General features: G+C 40.7%; 1 protein-coding gene across 2 annotated transcripts; it reads left to right on the forward strand.

The window, feature by feature from the left end:
- Positions 1–71: 71 nt before the first annotated feature.
- On the forward strand, positions 72–16,674 carry ankle2 (ankyrin repeat and LEM domain containing 2). 2 transcript variants are annotated; one of them, XM_032578099.1, is made up of 13 exons: positions 72–158; positions 2,858–3,364; positions 4,197–4,391; positions 4,529–4,713; positions 7,674–7,862; positions 7,948–8,070; positions 8,375–8,438; positions 9,512–9,687; positions 9,780–9,886; positions 9,978–10,168; positions 11,077–11,920; positions 13,425–13,556; positions 14,890–16,674. In XM_032578099.1, the coding sequence occupies exons 2-13, from the start codon at positions 2,869–2,871 to the stop codon at positions 15,101–15,103; spliced, it is 2,916 nt and encodes a 971-aa protein (XP_032433990.1). In that variant the 5' UTR covers positions 72–158; positions 2,858–2,868; the 3' UTR covers positions 15,104–16,674. The 2 variants fall into 2 exon arrangements, with proteins under 2 accessions (XP_032433990.1, XP_032433989.1); XM_032578098.1 differs by lacking the exon at positions 72–158 and adding an exon at positions 1,245–1,436.
- The last annotated feature ends 153 nt before the right edge of the window (positions 16,675–16,827 follow it).

Genomic DNA, 16,827 nt, shown 5'->3' on the forward strand with positions numbered 1-16,827 from the left:
TGGTTTTTAGGTATTGTTGTCCCTTACAATTCAACGTTAAAGGCGTAATTTTGTTCAGGCGATATGTTGGACGAAAGAGGGTCCTGACGCTCAGCATTTTGAAAGCGTCGCGGTGAGAAGACACCTAGCATTAGCAGCCGGGGAGAGAGGAGGAGGAGGTTGGCATACTTCATTTAAAATATTTATTTCTAGCCAGCAAAGCATTATGTTTTAGTTGCAAATATTGTATAACTGGGGCTGAAAATTATTTATCTGTAGCAAAGTCACTGATTAATATCCAGGTTAGTTTCGAGTGTTTGTGGTGTGTAACCACTAGCTTGTCATGCTAGTCGGCTAATGACACCGTACAAACTGTTCCTTACACCAAATCATTAAGCTGGTGTCGCTGTAAAGTTTTTTCCGAGTCCATATCTAACACACTGTTTCACAGGCATACCCTTGTAGAGGAATTAGTTACGCCTTAAACGTGTTAAGCATACGTTGGCTCACATACATATCGGTTATATATTTTATAGCTATGTTTACGTTTCTGCATGTTCAAACGTTTCGTCATAAGCTGTCATATCTCATGTTGGCAAGAGAAACGTGATATCAAGTTTATCAAGCGTTCACGTCTTGCTTTTTAGTGCAAGGTGCTGCGTTCACGCCACACGGAAAATACGTACACACACCGATTAGGTATAATAACTTGGCCATCTGTGTGTTTGTTCCCTATTTGTTGCCAAATCAGTCTTGACACATACAGGCATAGGGTCACTCAGTACCTGAGAGGGGCTGTGGTTTAGCTGCAGATCGTGTAAGTTGCCAGGTGGAGCCTCCCTGGATCGGACTTTTTTGGTCATATTTCACGGATGCTCGACTTGATTGAGACCTTGGGAATTTGAAGGCTAGATCACCGTTTCAGGCTCATTTAAGCAGGATAACGACTCTGCAATGAGAGACAAAATTGTACTTGCTGCCCAATTGGTTCCATCCACTAGTATGTGGCATAAGGATGAGACCGTCAGTGTTATTCCCTTTACCTGTCAGTGGTTAGAATGCTATGCATAGCTGGTGCGTGCAAATAATTTTTTGTATTTGTTTACAAAAGGTTAGGATGCTTATAAAAATAGTGCAGTGCTGTAGAAGTTAATCAGCGAGACCCGTCTGATGTTGAAATCTGTCTCTGGTGTTTTGTATTCAACACTGAAACATTGTTGTTGTTTTCTGTTTAATCGTTTTGTGGCTCGGTGGTTATCGCTTTCAAGCCGTGGGGTTTTGGATTTTCCTTCGGGCCGCGAATGCGACGCGCGCCCTCCCTTTAAAGTGAGCATGCGCATGACATGTTGTAAACAATGAGGCTGTTCCAGACCGTCTTGAGCTTTGTGTCTAAGTTTATCTGTGCAAAACTAACCGGTACTCCACACCTGCGAACCTCTGCAGCGAGATGTTCCTCGGTGAGTATAAGGACATTATTGCAGATGGATGCCATCGCTTAAACACGTGGATGTTTATCAGCATCATTTCCACGCATCAGATTTGTCCGAAAAACCCGTCTCGAATGACATACTTGGGCGTGACAGCATGCGAAAGTACAGTCCAATATTGACTCCCCGTTTTCAGCTCGCTAAGCAGTTGCATTCGTCCTTTTATTCAGCATTAATAATTTCCGCCGTAACAAAGCGAAGCGGTTTGACGTGAGCCGTGTGTTAGCTTTCGTACGCTCTCACTCCCCGGCTTCTTATCTCGAGCCTTCCTGTTAGCATCCTAGCCAGCCGAGGCTAGCCCAACTTTAGTGTCGTCTGTCCTTCTCAAATTATGTTCGGAGTGAAATTTTTACTGTTAGTACACATTTTTACGAGTGTTTCTTTAAAGTACTCCATTAATAACCGTGCATTGAAATTAATTTGAATGATAGAAAGCTATTATAAATATTAAATACGTCCTACACAATGAAAAAGAAACGCCTGTTTGTCGTCGGCTAGCATATTTTATCTCTTAAAAAGCTCCTTAATGTTAGAAAAAGTGATGAAATTCACATTTAAACTTAGGCAACATTCGAAAAGATTGGGTTAAAATAAGTTAGAGATGTCAATCCCTATGTCACGTTTTAGTTCGTTTATTTCCTGGATGTTGTGCACCTTCAGAGATACTCAAATTAAGTTATTTATAGCCTTATAATTTAATTTATACAAAAATTTTCAATTCTATAATTTTGTATTTGTTTTTTTTGTATAATATGCATATTAAGATGGTGCCATATTTTTCTTTCTCACTGTCACTAAGGTTTTAAATTTCTTTATGCATAGAGATTCTCCAACCAGTCGACAAGAATGTGGAATTTGCTGATTTTGCATTGTTGATGCAATCTGTAATTATCAAGTCAAATATTTAAATGAAAAACAAAGTCAAATGACTCGATGGAATCTGCTGGATTTCCTTATGTAGAAACGTTTTAATCTACTTTGAATAATTAATTGCGCTTACTGTACTGTGTGATAACAAGGAACAACTGGAATGTACGTGTGGATAGAATTGATTTCTTTTCTTTTGTAAAGTGCCTTGACCTTTGTTGTGAACTGGCACTATATAAATAGACTGAACTCAATTGTATTTATTGAATTATAACTAAGAACTGCAACATTTTTTCAGTACATCAGCTCATCCAACCAACTTTGATGCACTTTTCGAGCTTGATAAAAATCAGATAACGCTTCCGCACATATTTTTGGAGGAAAAAACAAACAAAAAACTGGAAATCTATGACAGCTGGGAAAAGCCTGATTGGTGCATCTCTTAATTCACTTCTTTACGCAGTGTTTATGAAAATTATGAATTGCAGTGATCATAGTTGCTTAGAGTGTGTGTTGCGTTCCAGGGAGCTGAAGAATGGAGGTGGTTCTGACCAGGCTGAGGGGGCTGAGCGCCGCCGAGCTGTCCGAGGAGTTCGTCAGAGCAGACCTAAAGTGTGGCCCCATCACATCGACGACCCGAGCCACCTACGAGAGGAAGCTAGCCCGAGTTCTGGCCGGACAAGAGGGAGCTGCTGCCGCTGAAACAGACAGCAGCTGTTCATCCCAGGTCACAGACGGTGCCGCCAGTTTCTCCAAACCTGCGGCAGGTGACACCTCAGCAGTTTCACTTGAGTCCGCTGCAGCCAACAGCAGCACCTCTCAGAGAAATGGTGAAGATTTAGACTTTGGATATGATGTGGGTCTAAACCCTCCCGATGAAGAGGAGATCTCAGGAAAGTCAGATTTTAACAGCTCGGCCGACTGCAGCAGCTCTCAGTTCAAAGCAGAAACCCCTTCAAAGCCAGCACAAGCGTCTCCGACGTTTTATTATGGAGTTTGTCCGCTGTGGGAGGACGTGATGGCACGAACCGGTAAGATGGAGAACCTACTCCACTGGGGTTCATGTAACTGTTCTTAACTGTTTCTCTTGGATGAAAAACAACACATTGTTTACTGATGGATTCTTCTTAGTATGCAAATAGCCGTTTGAATCTATCTATTTTTAACTGAGTCTGAAGTCCTTCTAAAGTTTATCCTGACTGTTTACCAATGACTGTTGTCAACTCCTCTGTTTTTTGTAATTTTTCTCCCTCAACATGTGCAACTTTTTGTCTATTTTGAACATTACATGGGTAGTTTTTTTTCTCTATTTTTGCTTTAACTAAATCATTTTGCTTTATATTAACTCATATAAACTCATTGTACTTTTATTACGTGATGAGTTAACTTCTTGTGGAGCATACAATTTAGCATTTTCAAAATTGCCTGAATAGGCTCACATTACAGATGATTGGGGAGCAGGGGAGAGCAGAAAAGCTTTCAGGAAGCAACAGAACAGAAAGTGTGAGGTTGATCAGGACATTTGGCTCCTGTTCTTCCTGTCACCCTTCGTGACTTTTGATGTCGACCACGCACCAGGGACTTTGGAGTGGGCGCATTTTGTCATGGTGCAATCGCAAACTTCATTTTCATTTTCTTATTGGGATTTTATGTGACAGATCAGCGTAAATTTAGGAAATATCTCTATTAGTTTTATAAATCAGGTAGATGAAAGTTACACTATTAGAAAATCTGGTGACGGTTTTGGTAAATATTGTAATGATGACATTAAGTAAACATGATGGAAACATTTGGGCCTAGAAGCACTCGGCAATGTAGTTATCACCGAACAGGGTTGAGTGTCTTTGTGTGTGTGTACTGCAGAGGGAGCACATGTTTACACGGATAAGAAAGACGCACTTCAAGCTGTAAAGACCAGGAAGGGTGCACGCTTCAAAGCCTTTACCAGCCGGGAAGAGGCGGAGAGGTTCTCTAAGGGACTCTGTGACTACTGCCCATCTCCCAGCAAGTCCACACCCTGCATCTCGCCCATCAAACCCGGACTATTTGTCGGGAAAGGTGGGATTGTGTGCGTGGCGATCGGACCTGTCGCATTATATGAAAGACGAATAAAATCACAATTTTTTTTTTTTTTTTTTTTTGCTTGATCTTTGAATACTGGTGCTATTTTATTTTAACTTTTTTTGGCATGACAGAACACGTGGAGGTGGACACAATCAACAGGGAGAAGGCCAACAGTTTTAAAAGCCCGAGGAGTCAAGACCTGACAGCCAAGCTCCGGAAAGCCGTGGAGAAGGGGGATGAGCAAGCCTTCAGCGAGCTCGTCTGGAGCAACCCTCGCTACCTGATCGGCTCGGGGGATAATCCCACTGTTGTCCAGGTGAGAGCAGGAAGTTAATATTTTGATGTTATTTAGCGTTCGGCTACATTCACACAGCAGGACTTGGTGCGAAATTACAGTCACACAGCAGCGCACCGTTTATGGAAAAAGTATTGGATTGAGCCATTTATGGATGGAGTTTAGAGTTAATCAGCAATAGGAGTAGATATTGTTGTTGGATCATAATAATAGTAACAAAGCTCAACTAATAGTGATGGGCTTTTGTGGAGCATTGACTGCAACTCCTGTAGAGAAGTCTGTTTGGATGTGTAGTCAGAGTTAGTGGTGGAATTGTGATGTGATGTGCTCCACACTTCTTTCATATTTTCTTAATCATAATCTCCAGCTTTTGTTTTTGTCTGGATTTACATTATTTTGATTTTTCCGATGCAGAAATTTTGACGTGTCTCACATCAGTGAAATAAAAGTCAGAAAGAACGCGGCAGTCAGATAAATTTCGGGTAGGAAATAGATTTCGAATCCGAAATTTTTGGGGGGCTGCTTTACCTGCAGTGGAAAAGCCGGATATGGGTCGCGTTTGGAGGGGGGAAAAGTACATTTGAGTCACATTTGAAAGTTTCCCTAATTCTTTAGTAGATGCTAAAAACAACATTGTAGGGATTTGTTGGTCAAATATTTCAGCTTGCATTTTATCAGATTTGGTTTTTTGCCTACATTTATTTGTGTTTTTTTTATTTAGTATCAGTCTCTGTAGAATCTTTAGCTGATCTCTCTAACATAATGGTGTGACGGGGTCTGTGGTGCATTCATGGTCATCTCTTTCAAAGTCAACTCCAACCATCAGAACCGTTGAGTTGTTACCAATCTGTCGAACACTTGCAGCCGGTTTCCTGCTGAGGTTTTCTTGTATTCTTCCCCCAGATCTGAACTTTGATCAATTCTGGTGTCAGTATTATGCATACAGCCTGACTGAATTAAATTTAATTTAGGCAAACGGGACTCCAGAAATTCCCCTATTGTCTATGCATTAGATAAAAGAGGAAGAATCCAACCGTGTTTGAAAAGGTCACACTTGCATTGATAAAAGCTTTTAGTCAGCCTCCTAAACCACGGCAAAAATGTGCAAGACCAAATGTGTCAGCTTTCTGTTGGAACAAGCTTCCCCCCCGTGCAGGAGGGGCCGTTAGTCAGAAGAGGTGTTGGATTTAGCTGAGAAATCAAACTTTGCAATAATATCTGCTGAACATTCAAAAGCCAATCTCTTCTCTGTTTTTTTCTGTTTTACTTAAACGTATTTGAGATGTTTTTATCAAAACCTTAAAATTTTTCACACCCAGTAGGTTATTTTTATTACACACACTATCCACATTGTGAAATATAGTTGTGGCAGGTCTATGTTGCTAGGGAAACTGGTCAAAGCTGATGAATAGGCTTGACCTAAATACAGGGCAATGCTAGAAAAGGAGAAAACCAGATGGAGCCTCCAAAACACTTGGAACCTTGGGATATGTTTCCCTCTCAGCAGAGCAACCTTAAACATAGACCCAGAGTTACAAAGCAACCTGTTTATTGTTTATTTTTAATTCAAAATGCAAAATAATAGAAAAAAAATTGTTGTAGGTCCCAAAAAAGGCTGCAGAGGTTTAGATCAAAACATGTTCATCTGTTTGAGACCCAGTCAAAGTTAAAATCTTGAGCTATTTTGCAAAAATAAATATATATATATATATATATATATATATATATATATGAGCAAAACTTTCAGGCTATAGCTGTTCGAAGTTAATGAGGACGTCCCATAAATGACATGCAGCTGTAATTTCAGCTAAAGGAGGTTCTATAAAGTAACTACTCATTGGGTGGGGCTGTGAGGGAGAGGCTAAATACAGATGGATGTTCTTACTAAAAATTAGAAACTATATATCCCTTTCCTTTTACTTCACAGCTATGAACTCAAAGAAATCCAGGCGTTTGCGGCTGTAACGTGAAAAAAGATTTAAAAAAATATAAAGTTTTTTTTTTGCAAGGCAGGCGAAGGGGATGAATCCACATTAGAATAAATCTGAATTAAACGGCCGACTTCCAGAGTGAAAGGGTATCCATTCCTACTAAACCTGATGACTCTTTGGTTGTAATTTTGAAGCCAAAGTTCCACAAACTCTGGAACGTCTCTTCTATTAATAGAGGAACCCAGTCCGGCCTGGAACCTTGACGTGTGTTGATGCGTAAACATCTTTTCCATTGTCGGCGCCAGCCTGCAGCAGCAACTTGCTTTCAGCCAGCATCAAGAAGAACATAGCCAGTGTTGGAGAATAAGAAAATACGCATTTTCTTTTCTAAAATGAGATGCCTTCAGTAAATCTGACCCCAATGAAGCTAAAACTAATAGGGATGTGTGATCCACTATTTCACTTCCGATACCGATACAGATATCTGAGATTTAGTATTGGCTGATATGATCCGATACAGAAGAACAGTGTTGAATAGACTTGAAATGTTTCTTTTTAAATAAAAAACACAAATATAAATGTACTGAATGAAAAATATGTTTACTACTGTGCACCAGCATAGCGCTCTTGAATACACCAATAGTGTCACAAACTGGTCAAACGTATAAAAACAACACAACTTCAGTTTGTTCAGTCAGCGAAAACTATTTTTGTATAGTTTTGGCTTAATTACTGCTGCGCATTTTTCAAATGGCTCTTTTAAGTCTGTATACCCTAAACTAATATGTAAATTAACAATTATTTCAATAATTGATTCATCTGATGAATTGTTGCCTTTGTCTCTTGATTGCATAAATTCACTACATAGTGTCTCGATATGAGGCATTTCAACATAATACTAACAATAATGGCAGTTTTGAGCCTTCATTCTTTAAAAATAAGCGGACGCTGACAAATTTGTAACTTCAGCTGGCCAAGTTGATTTCTGAGTATCATTTCTATACGTTATTTTTTTTGTGCGTCTATTTTTTTTTTTTTTTCTACCGTCAGGAGGGTTGCCGGTACAATGTGATGCATGTGGCGGCCAAGGAGAACCAGGCGGGGATCGCTCAGCTGCTACTGGACACCCTGGAAAACCCCGAGTTCATGCGCCTCATGTACCCAGACGACCAGGAAGTCATGCTGCAGAAACGAATCCGCTACATTGTAGATCTTTACCTCAACACTCCAGATAAGGCTGTCAGTTTTAGCTCCATAACCTCAACCCCATTGACTTGCACGTCGTTTCGAGACGCATAAGGAGAGTTTTTCGTTTCTGCTTCAGAGCTTTGAAACGCCGCTCCACTTTGCCTGTAAGTTTGGATGTCCGGATGTGGTCAACGTGCTCTGCTCGCACCCCGACATCGAGAAGAACTGCAAGAACCGGGACGGCCAGAAGCCTTCTGACGTAAGGAGTTATAAACACTTCCTCATCTTGACAAACTCCTAGTCAATATTTACTGCGTTGTCACAAAGAAAGGCTTCATTAACATGTGAATGCACACAGTCAGAGCTGTCAGTCAGCTAGCTAGAGAACAACCATGCTTATTTTTATGTTGTGTGTGAGTAGCTGCAGAGGGTGTGACCTTTTTCAAATATGTTGGCAGTCACTGACTAAATAATGGAAGCTAATTATAGATGGGCAAATTGTTCTGACAACAGTGGCGTGTGCAGACTTGGCATTGCTCATTTGTTTTCCTTTCCTTCCACAGCTTATTTGTAGCAGGAAAAATAAAACTGCAGAAGTGAAACAGAGAATAAGTGACTACTTGGAGGGTAAGGATGACCTCTGTTTGTTCTTCCTTTTGCCTAATATGGAGTTGCATGTACCAAGAAGGAACAAGCTAATGAGGAATGTTACATCATGGAGTTTTGAATTTGATTTGGACTTTTTAAGTTATGTTAAGGACCAAAACTATTTGTTCAAAGCTCATGGGGGTCAGCTGATTGATGATTGGCTGGTCAGAAGATAAAGACGCTTTCTGTACATGAGCCCCAAAAGATCGAGCTAACACTCACTGTTCAGTGTGGAAGATGGAACTGATGGAAGACTAAAAGTTAGCTAGTTTTACTATCAGTGAGGAGACCCACACAGATCACTGTTTATTAGGGAATGTTTCCAGTCTTGGTTATCTCATAGTTAAGGTACGGGTAATAAACACAGGTAGTGCTGTTAGAAAAGCTAACAGCACTACCATGCGATGCTGGGGACCAATTTCAGATAATTTAGTCAAATCCAGTTAAACTGCAAAGCTATGTAAGATAGACACTCTCTCTAGAAGACATGATAGGATGCTAACTCTGGTCTTGATATTAATAATTAATAATCAGTCATGCTCTCAATAGTTACAGAAAACCTAGCCATAGTCTCTCTTGTGAAAGTGTAAATTAGATATTCTGCAATTATTTTCACTCAAGGTTTGTATTGGTAAAAGCTTCCCAAAACCTTGAACATTTCATGATATTTGTACATTTCTGGATGACTATAACTTTTGATATTTTTATAGAGAAATCATTCATCTGTTTTCCTACTTGATGTGCATGGAAAATACATAATACCGCCCCTTTAAAATAAGAATCCTCTGGATTTTTTTTTTTTTTTTAAATTCTGGGTTTTACAAATGACAGATGCTGCTTGTAGACCAGTACTGTCATGATTTTAGAACTTGGTGCTGGTGCATTTCCTAAATGGCCGCCAGCTAAATACACCAACTCACGTTCTTGTGGCAATCCACAACGTGACGGCACTCAGTTATCGCTTGAGCTGTTTGTCTGGAGTGAAAATGTTATCCAAATTAGACGCATGGCCACAAAAACCTATGTAAAGTTTATGTTGCGTTGCCTCACAGACCGCTGCTATATTCCCTTACTGAGGGCGACCGACAACACCTCTCTGCCCATCATCGGTGCTTCCTGGTCGCCAGAGTCCTCGGAGAGCCTCTCTCTGATCCAGCGACACACAAGGAGCCCCACAGATCCTTGGATGACGGTCACAGCCTTCGCCGGCCCACTTAGCCCGTCTAAAGCAAGTTCACTACTCTGTAGCTTGGATGCTCTATCCCCAAAATTAACCACCGTCACCAGTTGTTGACAGCAACGTATCGTCATATCCTGCAGGCGGATGATTTTCGTCGGTCCTGGAAGACGCCACCAAGAGACCGGGCTGAGTTCTTCCACCACATTCTTAAATCCGACCCGGACAGAGGGGCTGAGAGGGTGGGCAGGTACGTCCTAAGCCTCACAGTCCTGACAATAGTGAGTAGAAGGTTTCTGCTGTCTTAACCACTGAGTAATCAATAACTTCTTCGAATTCAGAGACCTGGCTCATGAGATGGGGCACCCCTGGGCTGAGTATTGGGGCTTCCTGGACTGTTTTGTGGATCTGTCCTCCTCCGAGGGGCTCCGTAAGCTGGAGGAGTATCTGAGCAAGAAGGATTTTAATCACCGGGCTCATGAAGGGGCGGGGCCAAACGAGACCAGCAACAGGTTCAAAACTCCCTCGCCAGGTAGGTGCCTTCTGTTTATTGAGAAGCTGCAAAGTCTTAGTTAGTGGAATAGAAAACAAATGAACTAGAGGTGCACTGATGAATCTGCATCGATTTCCTTAATTTTGGGAGATCGCGACAGACCGATATTTACACGAACCGAACTCATCCACCAATCTTATGTACCTCGGCAAAGATCTGAAAATCAGCCCACCAAGTCACGCCTTCACGCATGTGAGAGTAATGGTAGTCGCCCCACTGTTGTCAATTTAAGTGACTTTTGTCCCTATATTTAGCAACTTTTCAGACAAAAAAAATCTGTATCGGCCAAAACCTGAATCAGCAGATCGGGCTTTTTAAAGATCGGTGATCAGCCAGAAAACGACAATCGGTGCACCTCTTGTTTTTACCCGAATAATCGTGTTGTTTGATTTTATCACAATAAATTAATCGTAATAAGCATTAAAAAAGATGATAAATGAATTAAATTGTGATTTATTGTTGTACTTGTCATGATAAATGTTATTGTTCTCACAATAAATTTTAATGGATGATGTTTGAAGGACCTCTCCACTGTTTGTTCAATGAATATTAATACATTTTGAAGCATGATTAAATGTGCAGTTTAGTGATTCAAATCACATTTTTTGTTACTGTTGTCCTAAAGAAGCATTTTACAAATGGAAATGCTTTTCAATAACAGTATTTATTTTTGTCAGCCATACATTTACCTAAAAAAAAAGTGGTAAATAGTTCTTGTTGTACTTTTTAATGTTATCACAACAGTTCCACAAAATATCGTGATAAAACTTGTAAGTCCGTACGGCCCATTCCTAGAAATTGCCATAGGAAGTCATGGATTTGCATGCTTCTTTTGTAATTGGCTCCTTTCTTAATAAATCCATCTCGATTATTCTTTGTGTTCCAAGGCAAGCCCAAAAAATTCTGCAACTCCATTTCAGTCGGTGCCTTCCTAGATGAGGGTGACGACATCAGCCTGGAGGAGATAAAGAACCGTCAAAACGCGGCGCTCTCCAGCATCACCTCGTCCGCCGTGTCCAAAGACACCTTGAAGGGCGCCGTGGGCGGCCGGGAGTTCCACATCGCGCTGCGCCACCGTGGGGCCGACTTGATCGAGAACGCCGCCGAGCGGGACCTGCTGTGCTGCTGCGACGACGGCCTCCTGTCGCCCGGCGTCGTCTGCAAAAGCGGAGCGTGCGCCTCCTCTTCCTTGTCCTCGTCCAGGGATAGAACTCACAACGGAGAAAAGGCGTCCCCACGCGGCTCTCCGTCCTCCTCCTGCATGCTGTCGCCCATCTCCAACCTGATGGCGGAGTTCGAGCGCATGTCGCTCCGCGAGCCCGCAGACAGCCCCGCCGGATACTTCGAGCGGCGGGGCGGCAGCAGGAACCGGCACAAGGACGGCCGCAACTCGTGCAGCTCCTTCTCAGCCACGGACCTCAGCTCGGGCCTGAACCGCCTGTCGCTTCGGCAGGACGGCAGGGACCGGGCGGAGAGCAGCGGGAGCGGTAGCAGCAGCGGTAGCTCAGACGAATACTTAACCGCCGAGGAGAGTCTGGAGTCGCTGGGGAGGACTAGAGGGTCAGCGTCTGGGGTGCGCAACTTCTGCGCGAGATCCAAGTCGTGGGACCACGGAGGCCGGGACCTGAGCAGCTCCGGCTCCTCGGGATCTTCGTACAAGTCTCTAGATAACTCCCACGAGTTCCTACCCAGGACCCCGCCGCACTTTAGGAGAGGACTTTTTATCGAGGGGTGAGTCGCGTCGCTTTCCGTTGCTGTTTTTACATCTTTAGCGACATCAGGAGGAAGTTAGTCATTTCATACTGTATATTATTATTGCTTAAGTAAAGCTCTAAAGCAGGGGTGTCCAAACGTTTCACCATGTTGGCCGAAACCATCAAGTTGAAAATGATTGTGGTCCACAAATACGCCAGTCGCAGTAAGTCAATTAATTGCATGATAAATTAAAATGAGCGCGATCACTTCCATTATGATGATTAATATTTGTTCACGGAGACTTCATAATTAATTTTATTTGTAGTTTTATTTATGACTTTTGGGTTGTTTTTTTATTTGGTTATGTAAAATTTCTTATAGTTGCGATGTGGGGTGTTCTGTACAAAATCAAGGTTTATTCACCTTTTGGTAGTGCGATCTGACATTGTTATGCCATTAGTTGCAATAATTTCTGGGACAATTTATCATCCAGTAAAATCTGTTATTGTGGTAGGCCAGGCCTCAAAATGTTATTAGTATTATTTTTTTTCTATTTTAATTTAAAAAGTTTTTACAAACTCTTTGCTTGAATGACTATAAACAAAACACAGTATGTAGAAAAGGGAGCTGCAGATTATCGTAAAACTGAAACAAAATCTCTGAACAACGTTCTTAAAGACGATTACTTTACTATCTTTGGATTTTTTTTATTTATCGGTTGTTCATTTAAAAAAATCTTGCAATTTTTAGCCAAGTTTTCAGAATGGATGCAACAAAAGTAGATGTTTGCTGTCCTGGTTACTATGAAACTGAATCAACATGAAAAACGTTTTACTCATCTTTTATCTGGTTGATAAAAGATGAGTCCTTCGTCTTGTGTGCACGGCCTTATTTAAAAGAATAAGGGGCCCCTGGGTTGGAGTCAGTTTTGGTGCCCTATACCAAGAAAACAAAAATACAGTTCTCATCCAAACAATAATAAACAGTTTAAAACGTATGGCTGATGGCCCCAAAAAGATCATTTTCAAAGATTTGAGTGCAGATTGAACTAATAAAAATCAAACTTTATTAAACAAAAAAACACATGCAAAATGAGTCCATGAGTTTAATGTAATGTTTGTAAAACATACACAATATATACAAAAAAAACAAAACATTTCTTTAGGCCGCCCACAAAACTCGTGGCCCTGGGCTGCTGCCCCTATAAGCCCCTTCTAAGGTCTGGCTCAGCTTCAATCTTCCACTATTAGATTTTAAAATTTCCTTCTTTTTTTTGAAAGGCAGAGAACATTTTTCTCTAAGACTGTTTTCTTTGCATGAATATAAACTATTTATTTGTGCCACAAATGGCCCCTCGGCCACACTTTGGACACCCTTGCTCTAAAGGCAACAGCTAAAGCTTCATATTTTGGGTCCTGTTGAGTCTAGTGTGAAGCAGCAGCAGCTTCTACTCCAGCTTTACTTCCACAGCGGGTCATGACAGGTGGGGAATGAGTGTTTTGATAACAATGCAGCTGATGAATCCTGCGTGCTTTAACAGTGACTCGCCCACTAAGCTGGACAGCGAGGTCATGTCAGCGTTGCGGGACGCTGATATCGATCCACAGAAGTATCCCAGTGTGCATAAGTGGAAGAGCACAATGAAGTCGTACTCTCCATCGGACATGCAGAGGTCAGTGGGTCGGCAGTCTTTTTCTTTCTTTCTTTTTTTTTTTTTTTTGCGCTTTCAGTATCTGATGACTTCAGATTATAATATATATATATTATATATGATCCTAACCACTCCTAAACTCTATTGAAGAGTACTGTTTTCACAATCTTAATCTGCGAATATTTCCAGTCACACCAGTTGGACTCCTTCCAACACCCAAAGGCACTGCCTGAATATCTGCAGGACTACGTAGTCTTCAGTGTCTTCTGAAACTATTCACATGGGAATTTTTTCACATGTTGTTGTTCAGCAAGTACAGAGTTATTGGGATTTCATTTTATAGACCAGCATGTTGTGAAGTAGAAGGAAATAAAAAGGATGCACTGAAAGGATTAATCGTGATTAGTCGATTACTGAAATAATTGACTAATTTAGTAATCGATTAATCGTTAACTGGAGTATACAGACTTTTAAAAAAGGCCATTTGTTGAAAGAACAACATACTCGGAGCAGTAATTAAGCTAAAACCAAAAATATATATATAAACACCTAGCATTTTTGATAAACCTTTGTTTATAAATATGTTCTACCCAGAATTTTTAGTGCCATGTTTAGATTCACCTCGTTTAGATTCTGTAAATAAATGAATACATAAATAAAAATCTTCTGTTAAGCATCTTTCGCTGTGCATTTATGATTTTTGTTAAGCAAAAAAAATTATCGACAGATCAGCGCCGCACTGTATTGATTAATTAATTCACGTGTTGATCGATTTTTTTTTTTTTTTTTTTTTGTCAGATGTAGTGTAGAGTACATCACAAATGATCAAGCGTACACTAAAGGGACGCTGCTATTGCTTTTTAGGCAATACAATTTCTCAGTTGAATTTTTTATTTGCATGTTTTTATGTATTTTTAATATACAAAAGAGGCTTAAGTTGATGAATGAAAAATCTGGAGCATATTCTCTCTTTTTTTTTTTGTCTGATTAGTCGATTAATCGTCAGAATAATCAATACAATTCTCAATTACTAAAATACTAGTCGGCTACAGCCCTACTTCCTGTTGAAGGATGGAACCGCATAATAAGGATAGTGTTCTGGAAATGTACTTTTTTTTTTAATATACATAAAACCAGATTTACTGAGTGCACAATACATTTTTTTTTTCTAGCAACAGGAGCTTGGCCCAAACTCGTTTAGTTTTCAGGCGTTGGATTGAACAGTACTCTGTGATTTATTTATTTCTTTTTTTAAAACTGTAGAAGACTGTTTTAGATGCAGATGCATGCCACATTACTTACTTTTGAACAGGCGATACAGGAAAGCCTAACCTGTGTTGTGTTTGTTGCTTAGCTGGCCAAGCCCTGCCGTGAAACCCCGACTCAGGATGCAGCAGCAGCAGCAGACCCCCGGTTCCCCCGGCAGCGGCCTGATGTCTCCCACCGGTCGCTTTAGTCCGGTCCGCCACGCTGCCTCGCCAGACTTTAGTCCCAGCCGGTACAGCCCTGCCAACGTCAGCTACATCCAACGCCTCCGCTGCAAGCACCTGAGTGAGCCGCTATTCTAAACTGCCCCCCCTACCCCCACCCGCCTCTCTCTTCCTCACTTCTACCAACACACACACACACACACACACACACACACGCCCTCCACCCCAGCTACACCCAGGTCACAACACCCAGAGCTCAGAAACCACCAAACTTGACAGAAATATGCACAAGTGTCTGGAAGATTTGTATCAATGATGTATGGTACTACTAATGTAAAGCAGGAATTCTCATCAACATTAGACTGTAAAAAAAAAAAAAAAAAAAAAAAAAATGGAGCATTTGAAATGTTTGTTGACGTACTGTACGGGTGTGGAACTATGTCGAAATTCATGAAAATGTGTTCGTGGCAACTGTGAAAACACCTCTGATCATAGCCGGAGTCCACTTTTTTCTTTCTTTTTTTTTTTTTTTATTATATTGTGAACACATGCCACACTTCTCCCCCCTTCCAAAAAAAAAAAATGTTCAGCCGGTCACTTAAAAAAACAACAACCCACAGCCGTCAGGATTCTGTCACCGAACAATGTCGTGGAAAATACTAAAACGAGTAAAAAAAAATTGTCAATATTTTAAATATTTTTTTGTATGTTGGTCAGTAGCACAAAAAATAAGAAATGTTTTTATTAATGGTGTTTAAAACTGCCATTTCCTGTGTTGTTCCTCAGTTCAGGAATCGCCTTAATTTTCTGAAGTGATTGATTTGTTCTGTCGGTTTAGACTCACTTTAGCTCGTACATGAAATGTATGAGGAGACAAAAGGAGAGAAAAAAAGCGAAGATCTTCCATATTTTTGTGTTGATCTGTAGTAAAAAATTAGCATTTTTTTTCATGTCTACCAGATGGCTCCAATATGTTTTGACATTCTGCATCCCATTAAGGGCAGCCTTAAACAGTGCCATTTCCTGTTTGGTTTTTTCCATGTCATAAGCATGTCCTTCAGTGCATAATTGGCACTAACCAACCATAAGTCAGGTTTAATTTGTTTTTTTCCTATCCGGAGATCAGATTTAAAGCTGATTTAATAGGGTGGGGATTTTTTGTTGGTTTTTGTTTTGAGCACTAGAGGGCGGTGTGACCCAACACCACCATCCACACTTGTTTAATATCTTGAGGATCCATTTGAGATAACATGTCAACTAAGCAGAAGCTGCCTTATGTGACTAGACGAGTTGCATCCAGTATTTATATCCGTTCTAACGATGCAAAAAAAATAATAATAATTTGACTCCTGGGGGGGGGGGAAAGCAACTTTAATCAACCAAGCTGTGTGCCAGGAGTCTTGTTCTGACTCAAAGTGGCTTACCGCGTATTCATGTTACATGTTAAGGTTTTTCAGAACTAGCTGAGTCAGTTATGTTTAGATGAAGGTTGGAAAAAAAAAAATATTTCCAAATTGACACCATCCTCACTCAAGTTGAGAGCAACAAACGTTCTGAATGTATTTTTCTAACCTTTTGTCTAAGAGCACAATCCACTTCACCAAGAAGATTGTATCGTCATTCTCGTGCTCTTAGGTGATGAGATCGAGTTCTGGTCTCTGAATGTTAATGAATGTGGAACTTTGCAAAAGTGCACCTAAAAAAAAAAACTGATTTGAACATGCTTCTTGTGCTTTTAGCATTCTGTATTTTTATTAAAATAAACTTTCATGTTTTTGTTTTCTTTATGTATAGACTTAATTTGCTTTTATCTAATCAATAAACCTTCACTCCCACTTTCCCTGCCGTTGAGTGTTCCATGC

The sequence above is a fragment of the Xiphophorus hellerii genome, chromosome 12, assembly GCF_003331165.1.
Source record: "Xiphophorus hellerii strain 12219 chromosome 12, Xiphophorus_hellerii-4.1, whole genome shotgun sequence".
In the NCBI taxonomy this organism is placed as follows: domain Eukaryota; kingdom Metazoa; phylum Chordata; class Actinopteri; order Cyprinodontiformes; family Poeciliidae; genus Xiphophorus; species Xiphophorus hellerii.